Source organism: Zootoca vivipara, chromosome 10, assembly GCF_963506605.1.
Source record: "Zootoca vivipara chromosome 10, rZooViv1.1, whole genome shotgun sequence".
Lineage (NCBI taxonomy): Eukaryota > Metazoa > Chordata > Lepidosauria > Squamata > Lacertidae > Zootoca > Zootoca vivipara.
Window position 1 is genome coordinate 18,580,610 of NC_083285.1, and position 23,425 is coordinate 18,604,034.

The window sequence follows — 23,425 nt, forward strand, 5'->3', positions numbered from 1 at the left end:
AACTGACTACATTTTGAAAAATGTATTTAAATATATGAGTAGCAGTAAAAACATTTTTGGGAATTCTATAAATCTTTACTACAGTCTCATCTTGCATTATTGGCCGAGGGAACCGGCGTACAGCTTCCAGGTCATGTGCCAGCATGACAAAGCCGCTTCTGGCGAACCAGAGCAGCGCACGGAAATGCTGTTTACCTTCCCGCTGTAGCGGTACCTATTTATCTACTTGCACTTTGACGTGCTTTCGAACTGCTAGGTTGGCAGGAGCTGGGACCGAGCAACGGGAGCTCACCCCGTCACAGGGATTCGAACCGCCGACCTTCTGATCGGCAAGCCCTAGGCTCAGTGGTTTAACCCACAGTGCCACCCGTGTCCCTGAGACTGCATACTGAATGGCTAAGCCACTTGGTCTAGATAACTTTTGCTGAGCTCTGGAATTTGTATCTAAAGTCTCTGAAGAGAGTATAAGTCTCTCTTTTATTAAATGTGTGTACTCTTGCATATATAAAATCATTTCAGGTGTAAGTGTGGATTCTACTTTTAAGTTTGGATGGACTCCTCTGATGTATGCTGCAAGTGTCTCAAATGTGGAACTCATGCATATCCTTCTGGACAGAGGTTCAAATGCAAGCTTTGATAAGGGTAAGCCTTAGTAAATCAGCTATTCTTACATGCATTTGTTTTAGGACTTCAGGTATGCAGGTGGAAAGCCAGCAGGAGTGGGGGCTATCCAGTGTATTGTATGGAATGTTACATGTACATGTTACACACCCAGACAGAAACTCTGGGTGTGTGCTCGGTAAAATGAACGCCTCATTTTTTGTTGTTTTGAGGCCAAAGGCAGAGAGGTTGGTGGATGAGGCCTTCAGAGACATGATAGTGATATCCCAGTCTCAGAGTTGACACTTCCTCCACTGTCATGAAGAATGAGACTGGAAACCCAGTCAGATGAGCGGGGTACAAATAATAAAAATTGTATTATATTTCAGGGAAGGAGGGAATGTAGTTCCAATACAAGATGAGGGTGAAAAAGTTTGATTGCCCAAATGGGGAAGGGGCAGAAGTAGGCATTGAAAATGACAGCAGTTCAAGGAGTCTGGAGTGCTGTAAGTTAAAAACACACATATCAGAAATATTTGGAAAAAGACAGAGTGTATAGGTTTTATATGCTAATACTAGAAGCCTCTGAACTGAGATGGGAAAGTCTGAGTGCTTAGTTGTAAAGGAGAGCATAGATACACAGTAGGCACAATGGAAACCTGGTGGAATGCAGAGAGCCAAAGGGACAGTGTTGTCTTTGGAAATAACAATTTAATTATTAGCAATTGGCAGCTAAATTTTAAATCCAAATATTGGTATAAAAACCAGGATCACAATAATTCTCAAACAGCCATTAGAATCTAAGCTTAAAATAACAGGAAGTATTCAGCTGAAGGTCATTTTAAACAGCCATGTCTTCACTAGCTTGAGGTCACTAAGGCATGAATGAACATGGCAGCATTTCATTTCATTAGGAAGGGGTGTTGAAAAACCAGCCCAAACTGGAAAGAGCCAAAATCTCTCACCACCGATGCTACCTGCATATCTAACAAGTGCCATATAATGGAGTACCCTCTAAGCTATAAATCTGATTTTATCCAAAGCTGGTTGTAAACACAAGGACAAAAACCCGTATGGAGTATTTTAACATTTATAGTTGTTCAGGTACAATAAAAGAACATAGTTTTAAATAAGTATTAAATCTAGCAACCTGTATTTGAGTTTAAATATGCATTTACAGTTTACACTTTAAATTTCAAATTGAGACCAATAGGAAATTTCCCTTGAAATTTAAACAAATTTAATGTTATGAACTCTCCATTTCCAATTAAATGCAGGTAGGTAGCCGTGTTGGTCTGAGTCGAAGCAAAATAAAAAAATTCCTTCAGTAGCACCTTAAAGACCAACTAAGTTTATATTTTGGTATGAGCTTTCGTGTGCATGCACACTTCTTCAGATAGCAGTTGGTGCTTTTTGTGTATAGTGCTTGTAACAAGCAATTGGTCTTTGCACATTTTTTTACCGTGTCTGGTTATTGTGTTTTATTATAGGAATCATTGATTATTTGTATAATTTTCATTTAGATCAATATACAGTATTGATGGCTGCATGTACTGCACATACTTCAGAAGAGCAGATTTTAAAGTGTGTAGAACTGCTTCTCTCAAGAAATGCTAACCCTAATGCTGCTTGTAGGTAAGCAACATCTCCAAATTTCTGACTTAGAATCATTTTTAATTGAACTTGGAGGATGGAGGATGGATGGCGGCTAACAGATTGAGGTTGAATCCTGACAAGACAAAGTACTGTTTGTGGGGGACAGGAGGCGGGCAGGTGTGGAGGATTCCCTGGTTCTGAATGGGGGAACTGTGCCCCTGAAGGACCAGGTGCGCAGCCTGGGAGTCATTTTGGAGGCGCAGGTCGATTCTGTGTCCAGGGCAGCTGTCTATCAGCTCCATCTGGTACACAGGCTGAGACCCTACCTGCCTGCAGACTGTCTCGCCAGAGTGGTGCATGCTCTAGTTATCTCTCGCTTGGACTACTGCAATGTGCTCTACGTGGGGCTACCTTTGAAGGTGACTCAAACTACAGCTAATACAGAATGCGGCAGCTAGACTGGTGACTGGGAGCGGCCGCCGAGACCACATAACACCAGTCTTGAAAGATCTACATTGGCTCCCAGTACGTTTCCGAGCACAATTCAAAGTGTTGGTGCTGACCTTTAAAGCCCTAAATGGCCTCGGTCCAGTATACCTGAAGGAGCGTCTCCACCTCCATCATTCTGCCCGGACACTGAGGTCCAGCACCGAGGGCCTTCTGGCGGTTCCCTCATTGCAAGAAGCCAAGTTGCAGGGAACTAGACAGAGGGCCTTCTCGGTAGTGGTGCCCGCCCTGTGGAACGCCCTCCCATCAGATGTCAAAGAGCAAAACAACTACAGTGGTACCTCTACTTACGAATAACTCTGCTTACGAATGTTTCTACTTACGAACGGAGCTCCGTCCGCCATCTTGGATGCGGTTTAGATAGGATTTTTTTTCTACTTACGAATTTTTAGATAGGGTTGCTTCGACTTACGATTTTTTTCTCCCAATGCATTCCTATGGGATTCGACTTACGAATTTGCGTTCGGAACGCATTAAATTTGTAAGTAGAGGTACCACTGTACCAGACTTTTAGAAGAAATCTGAAGGCAGCCCTGTTTAGGGAGGCTTTTAATGTTTAATAGATCACTGTGTTTTATTTTTCTGTTGGAAGCCGCCCAGAGTGGCTGGGGAAACCCAGCCAGATGGGCGGGGTATAAATAAATTGTTGTTGTTGTTGTTGTTGTTGTTGTTTCGACATGTTTACTACCAATAGATAACTTTTAAGCAGGTCTTTGGCCTTCACTCTGATACGTACTACCAATGTTTCTGTTTGCTGACAGTGCTTTATTTGGGTACTGTTTTCTCCTAAACCTTTTGTCCTCTTCTGAAGTAGCCCTCCAAACGGTTTTGTAATATTTGTTAACCATTTGCATTGAGAAACTCGATAAAAGATTTGATCATGAAATTACTTTGTTGTATTGGCTAAACTTTGCTGTTGATCCAGTAAGCAAACTAATTTTTCAACATGCAGTGTTTTGATGTAGAAGAACAGGTGTGATTGAGGACTAGAAGCTCAATGCATTTTGAATGTTACATCCACTTACAATGTTAGTTGTGTGGAAGATATTTCTTTCAGAGCTACTGCTTTCTAGTTTCTCAAATACTATAAAAACACTATCTTGTTCAATTTTCCACTCCTCCTGAAAAGTAAACTATTTTCCTAAGCTGAAAAGTTATAACATTGGCAGTGACAATATCTTAGACCTGAAGAGTGAACATTTACTATAACTGTTCCACTAAAGCAGAAATAGCCCTCCAGATGGAGTCAGAAGTGAGGAAGGCGGATAGACAATTTGTTCACTTCCAATTTATAAATATTTCCCTTCCTACTTTCATGACAGTGATAACTCCTTATCACAGCTTACCAGACAATTGACTAGTTCCACATTGGTACTGTAGTTGATTATTTGTAACACTGTTTTATTATCTACCCACTGCTGAGGAGAACTTTACACAATCAGAAATCCAGGGGAGCAAGGGAATGGTAAAAAAAATTCTACTACCGTGTTTCTCATATTATAAGTCATGTCTTATATTAATTTTTTCTTCAAAAAAACACGACATGGCTTATTTTTGAGGGATGTCTTATTTTTTAATAAAGTGCACGCGGGCGCTGTTTGCCGGGCTTGTCAAGCCCAGCAAACAGCGCCCGCCGATCTTCGGTGACAGGCGGGGGTGGGCGGAGAGCGGAGAACGATCTCCGCTTCCCCCCCACCCCCGCCTGTCACACAGCACAGGTCGGCGGGCGCTGTTTGCCGGGCTTGTCAAGCCCAGCTAGGAGCGCCCGCCGATCTTCGGTGACAGGCGGGGATGGGGGGAGAGCGGAGAACGATCTCCGCTTCTCCCCCACCCCCGCCTGTCACACAGCACAGGTCGGCGGGCGCTGTTTGCCGGGCTTGTCAAGCCCAGCAAACAGCGCCCGCCGATCTTTGGTGACAGGCGGGGGTGGGGGGAGAGCGGAGCACGATCTCCGCTTCCCCCCCACCCCCGCCTGTCACACAGGACAGGTCCGAAGATCGGCGGGCGCTGTTTGCCGGGCTTGTCAAGCCCAGCAAACAGCGCCCGCCGATCTTTGGTGACAGGCGGGGGTGGGGGGAGAGCGGAGCACGATCTCCGCTTCCCCCCCACCCCCGCCTGTCACACAGGACAGGTCCGAAGATCGGCGGGCGCTGTTTGCCGGGCTTGTCAAGCCCAGCAAACAGCGCCCGCCGATCTTCGGTGACAGGCGGGGGTGGGCGGAGAGCGGAGAACGATCTCCGCTTCCCCCCCACCCCCGCCTGTCACACAGCACAGGTCGGCGGGCGCTGTTTGCCGGGCTTGTCAAGCCCAGCAAGGAGCGCCCGCCGATCTTTGGTGACAGGCGGGGGTGGGGGGAGAGCGGAGCACGATCTCCGCTTCCCCCCCACCCCCGCCTGTCACACAGGACAGGTCCGAAGATCGGCGGGCGCTGTTTGCCGGGCTTGTCAAGCCCAGCTAGGAGCGCCCGTCGATCTTCGGTGACAGGCGGGGATGGGGGGAGAGCGGAGAACGATCTCCGCTTCTCCCCCACCCCCGCCTGTCACACAGCACAGGGCCGAAGATCGGCGGGCGCTGTTTGCCGGGCTTGTCAAGCCCAGCAAACAGCGCCCGCCGATCTTTGGTGACAGGCGAGGGTGGGGGGAGAGCGGAGCACGATCTCCGCTTCCCCCCCCACCCCCGCCTGTCACACAGGACAGGTCCGAAGATCGGCGGGCGCTGTTTGCCGGGCTTGTCAAGCCCAGCAAACAGCGCCCGCCGATCTTCGGTGACAGGCGGGGATGGGGGGAGAGCGGAGAACGATCTCCGCTTCCCCCCCACCCCCGCCTGTCACACAGCACAGGTCGGCGGGCGCTGTTTGCCGGGCTTGTCAAGCCCAGCTAGGAGCGCCCGCCGATCTTCGGTGACAGGCGGGGATGGGGGGAGAGCGGAGAACGATCTCCGCTTCTCCCCCACCCCCGCCTGTCACACAGGACAGGTCCGAAGATCGGCGGGCGCTGTTTGCCGGGCTTGTCAAGCCCAGCAAACAGCGCCCGCCGATCTTTGGTGACAGGCGGGGGTGGGGGGAGAGCGGAGCACGATCTCCGCTTCCCCCCCACCCCCGCCTGTCACACAGGACAGGTCCGAAGATCGGCGGGCGCTGTTTGCCGGGCTTGTCAAGCCCAGCAAACAGCGCCCGTCGATCTTTGGTGACAGGCGGGGGTAGGGGGAGAGCGGAGCACGATCTCCGCTTCCCCCCCACCCCCGCCTGTCACACAGGACAGGTCCGAAGATCGGCGGGCGCTGTTTGCCGGGCTTGTCAAGCCCAGCAAGGAGCGCCCGCCGATCTTTGGTGACAGGCGGGGGTGGGGGGAGAGCGGAGAACGATCTCCGCTCCCCCCCCACCCCCGCCTGTCACACAGGACAGGTCCGAAGATCGGCGGGCGCTGTTTGCCGGGCTTGTCAGGCCCAGCAAACAGCGCCCGCCGATCTTCGGTGACAGGCGGGGGTGGGGGGAGAGCGGAGAACGATCTCCGCTTCCCCCCCCACCCCCGCCTGTCACACAGCACAGGTCGGCGGGCGCTGTTTGCCGGGCTTGTCAAGCCCAGCTAGGAGCGCCCGCCGATCTTCGGTGACAGGCGGGGATGGGGGGAGAGCGGAGAACGATCTCCGCTTCTCCCCCACCCCCGCCTGTCACACAGCACAGGTCGGCGGGCGCTGTTTGCCGGGCTTGTCAAGCCCAGCAAACAGCGCCCGCCGATCTTTGGTGACAGGCGGGGGTGGGGGGAGAGCGGAGAACGATCTCCGCTTCCCCCCCCCACCCCCGCCTGTCACACAGGACAGGTCCGAAGATCGGCGGGCGCTGTTTGCCGGGCTTGTCAAGCCCAGCAAGGAGCGCCCGCCGATCTTTGGTGACAGGCGGGGGTGGGGGGAGAGCGGAGAACGATCTCCGCTTCCCCCCACCCCTGCCTGTCACACAGGACAGGTCCGAAGATCGGCGGGCGCTGTTTGCCGGGCTTGTCAAGCCCAGCAAGGAGCGCCCGCCGATCTTTGGTGACAGGCGGGGGTGGGGGGAGAGCGGAGAACGATCTCCGCTTCCCCCCCCCCGCCTGTCACACAGGACAGGTCCGAAGATCGGCGGGCGCTGTTTGCCGGGCTTGTCAAGCCCAGCAAGGAGCGCCCGCCGATCTTCGGCTCTGTCCCCCGATGCGCGACGGCTCGGGGAAGCAGGCAGGGAGCTCCTGCTGGGTCCCGCGCCTTCGCCTCTCGCTCGGTCGGGGCTACACGACATGGCTTATTTTCGGGGTATGTCTTATTTTTCACCAACCCTTAGAAATCCTGTCATGGCTTATTTTTTGGGGATGCCTTAAAATATGAGAAACACGGTATGTGGATGGACAGTACAGGTGACCATGTGGTTATGTGCTTACTGTACTAAACAGTTTGTTGTTGTTGTTGTTGTTTAGTCGTTTAGTCATGTCCGACTCTTCGTGACCCCATGGACCATAGCACGCCAGGCACTCCTGTCTTGCACTGCCTCCCGCAGTTTGGTCAAACTCATGTTCGTAGCTTCGAGAACACTGTCCAACCATCTTGTCCTCTGACGTCCCCTTCTCCTAGTGCCCTCAATCTTTCCCAACATCAGGGTCTTTTCCAAGGATTCTTCTCTTCTCATGAGGTGGCCAAAGTATTGGAGCCTCAGCTTCACGATCTGTCCTTCCAGGGAGCACTCAGGGCTGATTTCCTTAAGAATGGATAGGTTTGATCTTCTTGCAGTCCATGGGACTCTCAAGAGTCTCCTCCAGCACCATAATGCAAAAGCATCAATTCTTCGGCGATCAGCCTTCTTTATGGTCCAGCTCTCACTTCCACACATCACTACTTTTTTTACATCACTAACAGTTACCTTTTGTTAAATGCTCTTTGTACACCCCAATCCTCCGAACCACAGAGGCTTATTCTGTTGGCTGTTCAGTGGCTTCTGTGCAGAGAAAGATTTCCTTTGGGAAAAAGTACCCCAGCCCAGTGAGAACTTTGATGCCCACCCATCACCACCTGGACTCCACACAATACTCATTGAACGTATTTCCCTAATATTAGCATTGCCAGACCTCTCCGGTAAGATTCTCTGTAAGCAGTAGGTTTGGTAACCGGTCATGAACGGTTTGGGTATTGAGGCCTAGCTTGCCTTTCCTCCGTTGTCGTCGTCTCTTTGAACTTGGGGAGCATGGACTCGGAGTCTCCGTCTTCATTTTCCCCTGAAAGAGCCTCAAGTAGTGGCTGTTTTACTTAGGGCATCTTTGGCATTGTAGATTCTGCATTGGTAGGAATATAAACCACACTTTTTCCAAATTCCAACCTTGAAAAGTTAGTGTGGCTCAAATTCGTGACCTGACAAAAATTGGCTTTTACAATATCGCTCCTGTCCTGTCCCCAGCTCCCCAAGCCTCCCCCAAGGGTAGGAAAGAACATGGGCAAGGGGGAAGACCGCTGGCACCGTGGCATGGTTTCCCCTCAGCCCGAGATGCTGCCAGGAATGTGGGGAAGCGGCCCCCGCCCACAGCTTCCAGCCCTTCTCTGTTACGGTCTGGAAAGGGAGGAAGGGGGAAGGCTCCCCCCCCGCCCAGTATGCAGCCAGGAGCTCAAGACAAACACACTAGGAGCATGGGAAAGCGGTACTTGTCCCGCGCATAGTCCTCCGTCCTCTCCCCCAAGGCCAGGAAGGGGGAAGGCCGCTGGCAACGAAGCGCCCCCCTGGCCAGAATGCAGCCGGGGTTGCAGGTAAACTGCCCCAGGAACGCGGGGAAGCGACACCTGCCCCACACGCAGTCCCTAGTCCTCTCTCCCCAGGTCGGGAAGGGGGAAAACCACCAGCAATGCAGCACAGCCCCCCCTGCCCAGCATGCAGCCAGGAGCTCGGCAAGCGGCACCAGGAGCGTGGTGAAGTGGCACCTGTCCTACCTGAGGGACATATTGTGGGTCCTCTCTAGTACCCGTAGGATTTTCTTCTACATTTGCCATTTACAGGTGTGAGTGCCTGCGGAAGTTTAAGGGAGCATCTTCTGGTATTGTCTCCCCCCCCCCCAAATTTTAAAGGTGCAGCTTATTTGCGGGTGTGGCTTATATTCGGGCCAATATGGTAGCTGTTCTCTGGCCTTAGCACCATTTCTCATTGCTCAGGTGCACCATCCAAGATGCATCTGGGGAGCCCCAAAGTGTGCTCCACCCTTTCCAGCTTCACTCCCATGACTAGAAAACAGGTGGGGGGGAGGCTTTCTTCCTCTGGGAGCAGCTGAGCTGCCTGCAGCTGTATTCATGTCCCTGTAACGAGCAGCAGGAGCAACTGTGCAGCAGGGACAAGCTCTTGCAACCTTGTCTCCAACCCAGCAGCAGCGATTCCTCCAATTTGTAACAAAACACAATACCTGCGAAGCACAATAAAACGAGATGTGCCTGTATTTTGACTATCAAGAAAAATCCAGCACAAAAATTGAGAAATACAAATTCTCTCAAATACAGTAACTTAAATACAAAAATGAAAGTTTAGTTTGATATTTGAGGCAAAAGTTGTCTGCAAGCTGTTAATGAATACGTTGGTTTTTATAAAGAATAATAAAAAGTAAAGGTACCATACCCCTGACTGTTAGGTCCAGTCGCAGACGACTCTGGGGTTGCACGTTCATCTCGCTCTATAGGCCGAGGGAGCCGGCGTTTGTCCGCAGACAGCTTCTGGGTCATGTGGCCAGCATGACTAAGACACTTCTGGCGAACCAGAGCAGCGTACGGAAACGCAGTTTACTTTCCCGCCAGAGCGGTATCTATTTATCTACTTGTACTTTGAGGTGCTTTTGAACTGCTAGGTTGGCAGGAGCTGGGACCCAGCAATGGGAGCTCATCCTGTTACGGGGATTTGAATCTCTGACCTTCCGATCGGCAAGCTCAGTGGTTTAGACCACAGCGCCACCCGCGTCCCTAAAAAAAATCATAACTTGAATCAAATATGCAAGTACTCTATATTTTCAGTGCAAATTTCAAGTAAATGGGTAATGGGGAAAGTGCATGATGCATTAGTCCAAGCATTGCTTTTTGTTGTTGATAGCTTGGTTAATGTTTGAGATTTTTATCTAGTTGCTTAACACATTAAAATTTAACAGAATATATTTATTGTTGCTGATAGTATCATGCCAACACTACTGTGTTATTTCAGTGGCCTTGGTTTTATTATTGGTTTTATTTGTCTAATGACACATCTAACTACATGCATATAGCCTGGGAAAACTGTTGCATTTATCTTTTAGGTAATAAATCCTACTATCAATGACACCAAAGCAGAGATATAGAACAGTTATCATAGTATAGTTCTTTAATCTTCTCCCTAGAAGAAAAATATCAGCCATAAGATTGAAGGGTTTAAACAATACTACATGTATTTAATCATTGTTGCCTTTTTAGAGTTCCTTATTCATGAGACATAACCTCTGGAATCAATTTAATACATAAATTCTTAAATCCATTCGATGTACATAAATGTCATGTGGGAGAGAATTCTAACGTGTTCTCCCTCCCTCTTGAACTTGAGTCAATCCATATTACTCAAAAGAGTCAACCCCCTTTTAGAGGATGACTAATTGAAGAATAAAAATGCTTTGCAGACAGATTCTGCAAGGGTCCTCACTGGCTAATGCCACACCCTGATTGGGCCCCCAATATTTTTTCCTTAATGCTTAACTTAGATGCCCATCAGACCCTCAGCCTTCATAAAGCTACATTACACCACCTGATAGGAGTCTCCTCTATACAGAATAGTACTTTGAGTCAGAATGCTTTCACAGAGAATGGGCAGAGCACAGCACATGTCTGAGTGGCAGCACAGTGGAACCTCAGTTTACAAACGCGATCCATTCCACGGAGGCGTTCATAAACGGAGGCATTCACTCCCCGAAGGCACGCTTGTGTGCGAAGCGCCAATAGAGCACTTCTGCGCATGTGCTGCGCAGATCGCTTCTGCTCATGCGGGAGCTGCGCAGATCACATCTGCGCATCCGACGCCGCGGAACCCGGATGTAAACACTTCTGGGTCCGCGGCATTCGTAAATGGAGGTGTTTGTAAACGGGACTGTTTGTAAACCGAGGTACCGATGTACTATATAACAATGGCTATTGATATCAATGAAACTTGGTACATTATTTGCAGGGATCTCTTGTGCCATCTTAGTTCTTTTGAGTTCGCAAAGGAAACATTTCTTTTTGTGTAGTTTCCATGGCTTTATTAATAATGCTGAACTCTTTTATCACAGGAGCTGAGCCAATAACACTTAACTCTTTGGGCTTGGTATTGAACTTGAAAAAGTGTTAAAACCTCTTGGGTTATAGGTTACAAGTTATCCAAAAAGGGAGCTCCCTTTCTTCTTTGCTTTCAGATTGTGCATCTACTTCACATGCAAAAGCAATTCAAAGGGAAAAGGGAGACAGACAGACAAACTTCAAAATATGTGGTATATATTTGGCTTGTTGTCTTGATTGAGCCTAAAATAAATTATTGTGTGTTTGTTCACAGTTAAGTGTCAAATACTTTCCTTTAAATTGCTGCTTTGTAACTTTGAAAGCTGTTCTACTGTATAGTTATTTTTCAGCTTGAACATACAATAAATGGGGTCTGCACTGAGAGACATCCCAGGCATAATACTTGATGGCTTCAAAGTTCAAAATAAGAGGTTTCTTGTTTTTGTCAACCTGGAAATCATCTGTGATGTGAGATAAATTTTACTTAGCAGTAAAACATTTATCATAGATGTGTAAATTCTGTTGTAGTAACAATATAAATTTAATACATTATCTTCATTCCTGAAGACTCCTAATAAATCCATGAATAGCTACCTAAATTCAAGATTGAAATCTTGTCTCTCATAACCTTTTTTTCCTTACAGTGGTACCTCAGTTTATGAACACAATTGATTCCGGAAGTCTGTTCACAAACCGAAGTGTTCATAAACCGAAGCAAACTTTCCCATTGAAAGTAATGGAAAGTGGATTAATCCGTTCTAGAGGATGAAAAACACCCCCTAAAGCAGCAATTTTTTCAGCCTTTTCAGAGCTGAGTGAGACGAGGGGTGCTCAGGTGGCGGCGGGAGCAAGCAGCGGCGGTGGCAATGGCAACGCAGCGCTGGCAGCCCAATCCTTCGGGCCCAACCTCCGGGCCCGTCCTCTTTCTCTCTCCGGGCCTTCGCTCCGATGCCTTCGCGGAGGCCGGGGAGCGCTTCTGCGGCTGCAGCCCAGTCGTGGAAGCGCTCCCCGGCCTCTGGGAGGCATCGGAGCAAAGGCCCAGAGAGAGAAAGAGGACGGGCCTGGAGGTTGGGCCCGAAGGATTGGGCTGCCAGCGCTGCGTTGCCATTGCCACCGCCGCTGCTTGCTCCCGCCGCCACCTGAGCACCCCTCGTCTCACTCAGCTCTGAAAAGGCTGAAAAAATTGCTGCTTTAGGGGGTGTTTTTCATCCTCTAGAACGGATGCTCCGGTGTCTTTGAGGAGGTTTGGCCTTCGCTCCGATGCCTTCAGGGAGGCCGGGCCTTCACTCCGGGCCTCCAGGAGCCATTAGAGCGAAGACCCGGCCTCCACGAAGGCATCGGACGCTCAGTAGGCCTCGGGCACCTTGGTTTACTAACTTCCGGATTAGGAGTGTTCATAAACCAAAAATTCGTAAACTGATGTGTTAGTAAACCGATGTACCGCTGTACTTTTTAAGATCAATGACCCAGTTAGTATGTAACAATAAGCCAAACCACGGCTAAGTATGAACACACAGATGTGTGGGTTCTCACAACAAAAAGTGTGACTGCTTCATTCCTCCCCTAGTCTTGCTTCTGGCACACTACCCAGAGCTAAGCCATGGATTGGTGTATTGCTATATATGAACCCAGACAAACCACAATCAGTAAGCCAAGAACAAAATAGTTCTTGATTTGTTTGAAGCAAGAAAATCACAAACCCTGGTTCAGATGTAATGCTGAAGCCAAACCATGTGTATGTCAATTTGCAAGTCACCCAGGAAACTCTCGTTAAAATTCAAACAAAACAGGGAAGTCAGTGGAACCTACTCACAAACGAAACTTGAGTTGGATTGTCTTTAAAAGGAGGTCCATGAAATTTGTGAGTAGACTTGAATGGGACCTCCCTGCTCCATTTGGTTTGTGCGAGTGTCTTCCAGGTGAAGTGCAAGCTTACTTATTACAAACTTCCATTTGTAATAGTTACCTGGTTGCCAAACTGAAAAGTCCTGTAGTAATCTACTAAATTACTTTGGTTCAGGAATACATTTTAGAAATCGTCCCAAATGTGAAAAATGAAAAGTTGCAGAACATTCTGTAAAATTTGCTACCATACTTGTTTAGCATCTGTTGCCATCTTGTGGTGGAACTACAGTGGTACCTCTACTTACGAATTTAATGCGTTCTGAACGCACATTCGTAAGTCGAAAAATTTGTAAGTCGAATCCCATAGGAATGCATTGGGAGAAAAAAAATCGTAAGTCGAAGCAACCCTATCTAAAAATTCGTAAGTAGAAAAAATCCTATCTAAACCGCATCCAAGATGGCGGACGGAGCTCCGTTCGTAAATAGAAACATTCGTAAGTAGAGGTACCACTGTATTAACTTTCTACAGAATGAAATATTCTGAGGGTTAAAAAATGCACTCCTCCCCAGTGGTCTTTGGAGGCCATTGTCCCTTACCAGCATTCGGTGGCTACATGGATGGTTGTGTTCTATTTTTCTTGATATTCTAGTTAATATTTGAAAGCTCATAGTTTGCATTGGTTTTCTTTGTACACAGTTCCTTTGAGTCGCTTTAAGATACTCTTCCTCTGACTATGGTACCAACAAGTGATACAATGCCTTATCAGATGACGTTTTATACTATCTTCAAGTAGAATAGTATTACATCCCACTGTTGGGATGGTGAGTCATTCCTATGCGTAGCAGTTCCTATTGTTTATTGTTCAGCTTCATTTTATTGTTAGTAGCTGACGTCTGAAGTATATTGCAGTAGCTTAAAAGGCTTACTAAGAGCATAAGACCTGGATCAGACTAAAGGTTTTATCAGTATAACATCCTGTTTTCTGTAGTGGCTAGCCACATATTTATGGGAAACCAATTTTTCATGACTTGGCTAATCTTATTTGAAAGCAATTTAACCCTGTTTCGCTCTCTACATCATATGGCAGTGAATTCCATAAGGTGATTTTATGCTTGCATGAAAAAATACTTTGTATGTGGAATGTACAAATCTGCCTTAGACTAAGTCAGACAACTCACTGTCCCATCTAGCTCTGTATTTACTAATGTGGTACAGGCACCTTCCCATTTGTGCACTATCAGCATATGCGTGGCCGCTGACACGTGCAGCATTCCTGACAAAGAAAAGCATAAGCACCACACCTTCTATGCCAAATCCATGTGATCTGTAATATTGAGAAAGGTTTCACATAATATGGTACAGCCGAATGTTCGAAGCCACCATAAGACCACACATGTCTTGGTACTCCACAATCAAATAGGGATCATTTTGGTTTGAGATCATGCCACAGTATTATTGGAATTGTTGATATATAAAAAAAGATCATCAATACCAACTTGGTACCAACCTATGGGGTTATTGCAGAGACAAAAGATCAAGGAAAAACTACAGTCTGAAAAGTATTGTTCATTTAATACAAATGTCACTCCTGATGGAATTATAGGAAGGAAGCTGTCATTTAAAACATCAATGGGGGTGATGTAAAACAAAACTGAATCAGGAAGTGGTTGTGTTGGAATGAAAACGTAAGAAGCCCACAAGTGTATAAAGATATGTTGCATAAGTACGGTAGGTACCAAGCATTAGATTTAGAATAAATCTGCACTGCTATGTTCTGAACAAGTAGTTTGGTACAGTAATAAGTTTTCTAGGCTTATGGCTAGAAGAGCGAGCATTATCAAGTGGCTAGAATAGTAGATGATAAAGGTGGGATTCATTATGACTTGATCTCCAATGACTGCTCCTTTGTCTGATCTCCACCCCCCATCCTACATTGTTTGACGTTTCAGACATCGTGATAGATCTCTAAATCACAATGTTTAGCTGGTGATATATCACGATGCTGAGAACCAGATATCACCCAGCCCTAGAGTTGATGCAATGTTTTCCTGCTTTCCTAAGGCAAGTAATCTTGGAGAGGTGACATTAATATTGAGACTTGTTTTCTACTTTGGGGGATTGGTGGTGACTGGAGTGGACTAGGGGTGGGGTACTGGATCTAGCTGTTCACCCATGCTCAGCAGGTCATTTTGACAAGTGGGTTGAAACTATGTCCCATTCCCCCCCCCCCCCTGCTGCTATCTAGGTGATTCACTTTTCCTTTGTAATTAGAAAGGAAGCTTCAAGCCCAGCCAAGTGGCTACTGTTGATCAGCACTGATGTCATGCTCTGGTTTTGCAGGGGTTGGCTGTACTGCTGAGTTGTCCAGTGACCTAGATTAGCGCCTATCAGGTGGCAGGCAGTACCTTCAAGCCCCACATTCTGCTGAACTTGGCTATGCTGCAGAATCCCTGGGAAACTGATACTGATTGGTGCTGACAGCAAGCCTCTTTTGCCAGTGTACAATCCAAAATACACCTTAAGGCTCATAATTACACCTTAGTAGTGATGTGTCTTGCATAGGTCATCAGGTGAGGGGCATGTGGGAATGGTTTTGAGGAAACAAAACCTGATTCGACCTGTGAGCTGAAGGTCCAATTTTTAAGCTCCTTGCAATATGTGCAGTGATGTGGATTTTGTGGAGATTTTTGAACTGGAAAATTTTGCAGAACATTTCTTAAGTTGCTCTTGAGAGTCATCTAATTTATCGTATTCATCTTCCTTCTATTTAGTTAACAAAGATAAAATTTTGAAATGGCCAAACTTTCATAATGCATCATTTGACAACCCGTGCATCATTGTTAATGAACTTAGGAAATGGACATTTTCTCATAGCATTTCTACATTTCAAATGTACTTGAGGGTACATTTGATCCAACCAAGATCCAAACTTACATTGGTGTAATCCTATTTATTTTTAACAATGAGATGATATCATTGTAACTGATGAGGTGCCATTTTGGATTCTTACAACAAATGATAATGGTTCAACTATTTGCTTTTCTGTGGATAAGCGTTTTCTTTTTCTATGTTACATGTTTTGATAAATCAAGAATAGGATTGTGACCTTTTCCCCATTTTCTCTTATAAATGTTACCTGGGAATGAAGACTTGAGCAAGTCCATTTGCTAGCATTTTTGAAAGAAGTGCAGCCTTTCATCATGCGTTTTTATGGGTCCCTCTAGTGGTTTGTAAGATAGTTAACAAGCCATGCTGTGTTTTTTTATATGTAATTCCATGAAAATGTTAATCTACAGACCTATTTTTCATTGTCATATATAGTTAACCTATTCTATATTATTTTAAATATAATTTCCCGTAGTTTCTGGCAACAGTCTTCCAAAATAGCATTTTACACACAAGAAAACCAAACAAAAGCATGGCACACAATATGACTCAGAATTTCTCTTAATTCCCCCCCTAAAGTTCAATTAAAGACCTTTCTAAGCAAATAGAGAATACGTTAATGACCTTTATTGTATTGATAGTTGACAAGAAATTTTATGTTAGGAACAACATCAGATGAGTTTAGGATAATAAAACTCAAATGTGTTACATTAGACACAAAAACACATACTCCCCCTCCCCACACAAATGAAAAGGAAAACTCTATAGTTTTAAGTTTACTCTCCTTTTGATGTTCTTAACAATAAGAAAACGTGTTGATATGTTACTTTAAATGTATTTTGCATGCAACATTTTTGTGATCATTGCAACACTTCAATGTGCAACTTGCATAATATCAGCACATGTGGGGCGGGGATTGATTTTTTGGCACTGGGTCCCTGTTTTGTGCAGTGCTTCAAAGGTTCCTGACAACCAGCTGGTTGTTGTGTGCTTTTGTAGCTGCACAAAACAGTTTTGGTTAAGCCCTGCTCTTACTTGCATGGTATCAGGTGTTGGGTGGGTAACCCTGGCTTCACTGGACAAATGTGGAAGCCTGGTAGGCCAAGATTGGCCAATGGGCTAGAGCAGTAGAGGCAAACTTTTTAGAGACCGAGTGCCCACACTGCAACCCAAAACCCACTTTTTTATTGCAAAGTGCCAACACGGCAATTTAACCTGTATATCTCATTTTTTCCTGTGTGTTTCACATTTCTTCTTTATGACTGCTGTTGTAATAAATAATCCTTCATAAAAGCTATTGCATTATAGTCTTCATTAAATTATCTTGCCATTGATATAATTTTATGGTATAACTCAGCTTTTTTTAAAAAAAAATGTTTAGCGGTATTCTCATTTTGAATCAAGAAAATCACAACTGGGGAAAAAAATACAGTTCAAATCAGGAAAAATAAATACAGTTAATTTCTTCTCCTGTTAAATTCACAAAATGTTTAGGAGTATGCATACCCCTGCATCCCCACAGAAAAAAGCACTAGTATTACTCCAAAACAAAGTGGTGTTATGAACCATCAAACCTCGGAAATACATTTTTTCCAGAAGGTTCCACAATTTTGGCCACCAGTGTACACTGGAGGGTTGTACTAAGAGCCACCCTCCCAATTTTTAATATGAGATAATGATTGCGTGCACACATAGAAATATAAATAAATAAATCTAGCCAATATTATTATTTATTATTGGGCTTCCGGTTCAGCGCCAGCGCCGATCGGCGGGGTTTCGTCTCGTCTCCGAGGCGACCCGTCTCTGCTAGGAGTGGGGAGGGCAGCGAGAGCGACGCCGCGCCCCTTAGAACCCCGGGAAGAGCGTCCCGGGGGCGAATTTCGTTCGGCAGAGCCCCAATCCGGACTCCCCAACTTTCCGGCAAGCTCTAATAAGAGCTCCGGAGCAAGGAGGGTAGAAGTCGCGGGGGCCATTTTGAACGACAACGTTACCCTAGCGGAGAGAAGCTTCAAGCCGAAGGCGGAGAGCGCTGGATTCTTTTGAAAAAAACAATTTGGAAATAAGACTGTAAGTAACCTCAAAAGTTGGATTACAAATTAATTTGGATTTGGGAGAGAGGGGGAAAAAATGGAAGCCACCCCCCCACACACCGGCAATTTATGAAACAGTAAATAGAAACCCGAAGCCGTAAACAGAAGATTATAATTTAAAAGGTTCCCTCAAAGGCATTAAAGAGGATCTCCCCTAGATGCAGGGTAAAAGGGGAGAAAGACTATGGACGTAAATACCCTGCAGAAAAAGGAAAAAATTCGGAAAGACCTTTCTTTTCCCCGGGAGCCGGCAGCCCAGACAATCCAGGGAGCTGATCAGGATTTAAGTGGAATTTTAGTTTTATTTTTACTTTTGGAACTTTTTGGGTTACATGCTTTTGAAATATAAGTTTGGATTTTATGTCTATGTACTAAGACTTGGAGAACGCAGCCAGCTTGTTAAAATGGAGTTGAGAAATAAACTGTGACCATTTTCCACCCCATGTGACAAGTTTTGACCTTGACAGGATTGAACTATGTCAACAAAAAAGTATTCGCCTGAGTTTCAGCGGACTGTTTTGACCATCATGTGGGAAGTAAGAATAGAACTATGTCAAGATGAGACACAACAGCAAGAGTTAAAGCAACAATTCCAGATGGTGATGGCGGAATATGAATTTTTAGAGGATGAAGCGACTGAAATTGAGGAGGACGAGTGTGAGAATGACAGTGATTTGGAGGATTTGGACAATGACGGGGACTATGATTTGGAACGAAAAGATGAAGACGATGGCTGTGATAACATAATACAAAATGAAGCTCACCATGAAAGAAAAGACGATTTTACTCTACAGAGAAGAAACTCAGGGGTGCTGTGTGGAGACATGGATGGCAAAATACTGTAAAAAGGGGGTGGGGTGAAGGGAGAGTGGGGTTGTAATTAATAGGATGGATTATTAGGTTCAAAACTGGACTGCTGACTACGGAACTTGCTGGATTGGAGGGTTGGAGCCGGAAATTGGGGATGAAAGGTTAGATTAGGAATAGTTATAGTTTAAAAGTGAATTGATTTTGGAAAAAGGTGAAAATATGGAGGCTTATAGAGGGGGGAAAATTAGGCACGGGAAGAAAATTGGAGTTTGATTTTTTAATGATTTAGATATTTGGTGAAAATGATAATAGTCAAGTTTTAAAATAGTATAAGGTATAAAGGTAATTATTTTATAGATTAAAGAAACTGTTGAAGAGGATAAAAAAGGGACGAAAACCGGGGAAGGGGGGAGGTCGGGGAAGCCCACAAAATATGGTTTATTAACTATGAGTGGAAAAAAGATTATTTTTGTTTTGTTTTTGTTTTTTTGTTTTTTGTCTTTTTTTTCTTCTTTTCTTTTTTCTTCTTTTTGGTATGAGAATAGATGGTTGGATGGATGCCTTCCTGCGTACTGCCCTGATTTCCTGGAGCCCTCTGGTGGCAGGGGGGGGGGCTTTGGGGGCAGGGGAGGGGGGGGAGGACAGAAACCCAACCATAAAATGGACCACCTCTGACTGCTCACCTGCGTGGGATGCTTCTGTGGCAGGGGAGGACCCATGGAGGGGGGTGGGAGGATGGTGGAAAAGGTGTTCATGTATGTACCATTTTTTGTAATTTGTAAAATCAATAAAAATTATGCTAAAAAAAATATATTATTATTTATTATTATTAGCTGTTTCTTTGGCTGCTGTTTGATCGCAGCCTCCACGGAATGAATTTCTCTGTTGGCTTCCACAGAAAAGCCCAGCGAACATGTAAACCCAGCAGGCTTAGGTTGCCGGCTTTATATGCTTACTGACCTGGGAGTTAAACCCTTCTGAACTCAAGGCGGCTTACTCCTGAGTAAGAAAAACAGACTGGCTGGAGGCCCTGGCATATCAAAAGTCAATGCCTGCTCAGCCCCTTGTTCGCTCGCCAGGCCCTGGTGCCGCAGGTTTTGAATGGCACAAGAGCTCTCCTCCTCCACCACCTCTGGCACAGAAACTACAGCCCTGGTGGGGCGACGGCATGCGTGCCATAGGTTCGCCACCACGGAGCTAGAGGTTTCCTTCCCTTACTCTACAGCCATGGTTCCTAACATGGGGCACATGCCCCACAGGGCGGAAGTTTAATTTTTTAGGGGAGCAATTAGAGAATGAAATGACCTTTTGGACTTCCTCCATGTGAATAGGAGTTCGCTTTTTGAATAAGAATTATGTCATGAGGGTGGGACATCAGGATTTTAGAGGTGCTTAGGTGGGGCATGACCAAAAAAAGGTTGGGAACGACTGTTCTAGAGACACAAAAATTCCCCCCAGGAGCTGGTCTCTTGCCTCACCTCAGGGAACAGTATAACCATGTAAATGGATGAAGTGTAAATGACCATTTAACAAAATTTAAAATGAGTACCACAAACACAGGAAATAATGTCCCTATGGGAAATGTGATTATTCTGAAAGAAAATGCAGAAGCAGAAACAGCCCCTGGAAGTCAGTTGGCAACTTGGTTATTGTTGAGTTTGAGATTGAGAAATTGAAAAGAAAATTTGTTGGTGATGCAATAAGATGAAATCCTTTTCATAAAAAGGGTTTCTGTGACATTTGTCTTCCCTGCAAATGGTGACAAATGTTGGATTGAAAATAAACAAATCATTAGTGTTGCTACAGCTAAGTGTAACTTGCTTTGTACTTTACAACTTCCCACATGAACTTGATGTTGACCTGCAACTTGTATATGCGTAGGAAAGTGTTATGTGCAAGGGTCTTGTTTTGGTGGCATTTGTTTGTGGGTGTCTATCAATGAATTGTCACATTATATTTTGATGACGTACATTGATCACAGGTCATTTGCCAGAAATCCTTTTCCCAGTCAGTTTACAGTAAACATAACCGTAAGTTTGACACTTGCCCATGAAACAGTAGCTCTTCGTGTATATTGCCGCAGGTGGATCTTTAAAACATTTATACTTTGAGAGAAAACACTTATCCAAGTTACAGATAAGTTCTTGAGCTTGCAAAACTGTTACATTAGTAACATATTTTAAAATGCAATAAAAAGAAAACATTTAAACTACCATTTGTATATTTCTTAATTATATTTGAAGGGAAGATCAAGCTGGTTAACACACAAATACTTTAATGTTAATTGGACTTACAACTAATATTAGCTGAAACACAAAATATTAGGTAAAGAAGCTTACAAATGTTACATTGGTCACTATAGAATTACCCATAGGTTTTTTTCCAAGCAGGGCAGCTATGCCAACCAGTACATTGTGTATACTTCAGCATGTGTTGAGGTATTCCAAATATTAACTCCTTGTCCTCTGCAAAGCCAAGAGTCTACAGTGAAATGCAACAAGCAAAGTTTGTTTCTTTGGTTGTGTTTTCAGCATTGTTTCCATGATTTGTTGTTTCAAGGCCTAATGTGTTGTTGGTTCATCATTATTACAGAATAAGTTTTACTAAGACTTTTGCACATGAGAAACATTATACGAAATATTAACAGAATAAATAGTGTTTGGCTTAAGAACACAATAGCTGCTTTAATGGATATTTAATGGATTTTTCCTTAGGAAAAAAATGACTCCATTAATGTATGCAGCTCGTGAAGGCCATCCTCAAGTTGTAACTCTTCTTGCTGCTCATGGATCACAAATAAATGCCCAGGATGAACGTGGTTACACAGTAAGTGAGCTTTATTCTAACCAACAAGACAGACTTTAATTATTTCTGAAATGTGCTTAATCTTGCATCATTCACAGATTTTCTTTCGCCCTCCCTTGTTTCTCCATTTGTTTTTGGAGGAGGAGAAGGAAAAATACTTTACTAAAATGTGGGAGTGCCCCTGACACAATCAGATTATTTCACATACATTTAAGTTTTTTCTCAGTTATGAAGAGTTCACGTGTAGCCAGGATCCAAAGAAGGGATATACACATACAACAGAAACCACATATAAAATAGATTTGCTTACTTTTTTCTTTTTCTGAAGTAATTAGCTCCTTTTTTAAAATTATTGGACCCTGGCTTTCTCTTCAGCCCTGGAAACTCCATGCTGACACGAATGACTGATTGATGCCCCCCCACCTTACTCTGAAGTAGTCTATTGATTTCAGGAATTAAAACAGTTTCATTATGCAGATGCTGTTGCTGGATCGGGGTGAATGGTATAATCTAGTTGAAGAATAGTATGTAAAATTGTAAAATTCAGCTAATCTAGCTGAATTCCATGTAAGGAAGAACACATACTCATGTGAATGTTAACTTTTGTAAGCACAGCTCTGGTCATGGAGTTGGACTTTCTCACCTCTCTTCCTGCCAGTTTCCTATTACGTACTCCTAAAAATCCATCCCATTTCAAAGATTGGAGACCCTCTGGAATAACTTGAGATGTGGTACGAGGGACTGTAGCTGGAAGGGGGAATCAGTGGTGTTTGACTAAGAACTTGTACAGGACAACTCTAGATTCAAGCCAGGGAGTTTTCACATATTTCACTTATTTGTTTGTTTGGAAGAGTAGAAGAGAACAAACAAAGAAAACAAAAAAACAAACAAAAAACAGAATGTTAAGCTTGAATAGCAGGCAGGATCGAACCGAATGAGACATTGATTCAGTGGTAATTTATGTTGCAATTGCTTTCCTTACCCAGTTTTAAAGTACATACTACCTAATAAAGACAACAACTTAATGTCTTGTTACAGGCATTAACGTGGGCAGCACGCCAAGGTCATAAAAAAGTAGTCTTCAAGTTGCTCGAATTGGGAGCTGATAAATCAATACAGACCAAAGATGGACTGACAGCAGGAGAGATTGCTAAGAGCAACAAGCATTCAGAGGTACTATTTTGTGTATGGTGTCAAGACTTGAGTTGAAATGCTTGTATTCATAGCTTGCTTAACTTTCTATACCTACATTAGAGGCATAGTAAACATTAGAGCTGATATAATAATTCGGTGATAAAAAGCCTTATAGTCTGCAAAGAGTTAAAGCTATTCATGTTGGTTCATGCGCCACAATATCAGGGAGTTGGAAACCAAGGCTGATGCCTTAACATATGTGCTCCAAGATCAGCAACAATTTTATGCAATATTGTACATTGTGGTTGCTTACGCTTTGCTCTCCCACGGAGTGCCTGGAGCTAACAAAATTTTCCCACCCCGCCACGATCCTGCATTTTGTTTGCTATTCTGAATTTGGAACTGCAGCATGAAGAGATTTCTACCACCGAGCATTCTGCAAGAAATCTAGGGTTGCTTTGTAAGCTGAGATGCTGGGTGATAAAATATGCTGGGTGCTAGGTATTGCAGTTAAAAAGAATTGTCAAGTGGAAGGGTTAAACAGCCTCTTCCAGCACACAACTTTTGTTTGCTTCACATTGCACTTTCCCAACACTACTAAACAACAGAAAAAATGTGAAGGATCATGTTTGTGAGCTCAGTTGTCTACCTTGATGTTCTGTGTAAGTCCTTGTGATTACCTTTTCGGGGTAGAGGGAGAAGGAGTGACATTGGCCTACAAATGCACTAACATGTAAGCAATGAATAAATTCCTACCTGTTTCAGATTCAATACGTTCATTACCTCCACATGGCCAAAATTGCACCTTTTCTTGATGCTTCTGTATCAATGAAATGGGATTATTTTCAAAACCTATTCTCAGTTATATGTGCATGTCACCTCACACTCCAGA

The 23,425-nt window shown here is 44.7% G+C and overlaps 1 protein-coding gene across 4 annotated transcripts in view; it reads left to right on the plus strand.

Annotated features, from left to right (window-relative positions):
• ASZ1 (ankyrin repeat, SAM and basic leucine zipper domain containing 1) overlaps positions 1 to 23,425 on the plus strand; it is a 58,065-nt gene that overhangs the window by 20,001 nt on the left and 14,639 nt on the right. For all 4 annotated transcript variants that reach the window (XM_060279582.1, XM_060279583.1, XM_060279584.1 and 1 more), the window contains 4 exons: positions 520 to 642; positions 2,124 to 2,235; positions 21,309 to 21,420; positions 22,438 to 22,572. In XM_060279582.1, the coding sequence (XP_060135565.1) occupies positions 564 to 642; positions 2,124 to 2,235; positions 21,309 to 21,420; positions 22,438 to 22,572 (438 nt within the window). In that variant the 5' untranslated portion in view covers positions 520 to 563. The remainder of the gene's footprint in view (positions 1 to 519; positions 643 to 2,123; positions 2,236 to 21,308; positions 21,421 to 22,437; positions 22,573 to 23,425) is intronic.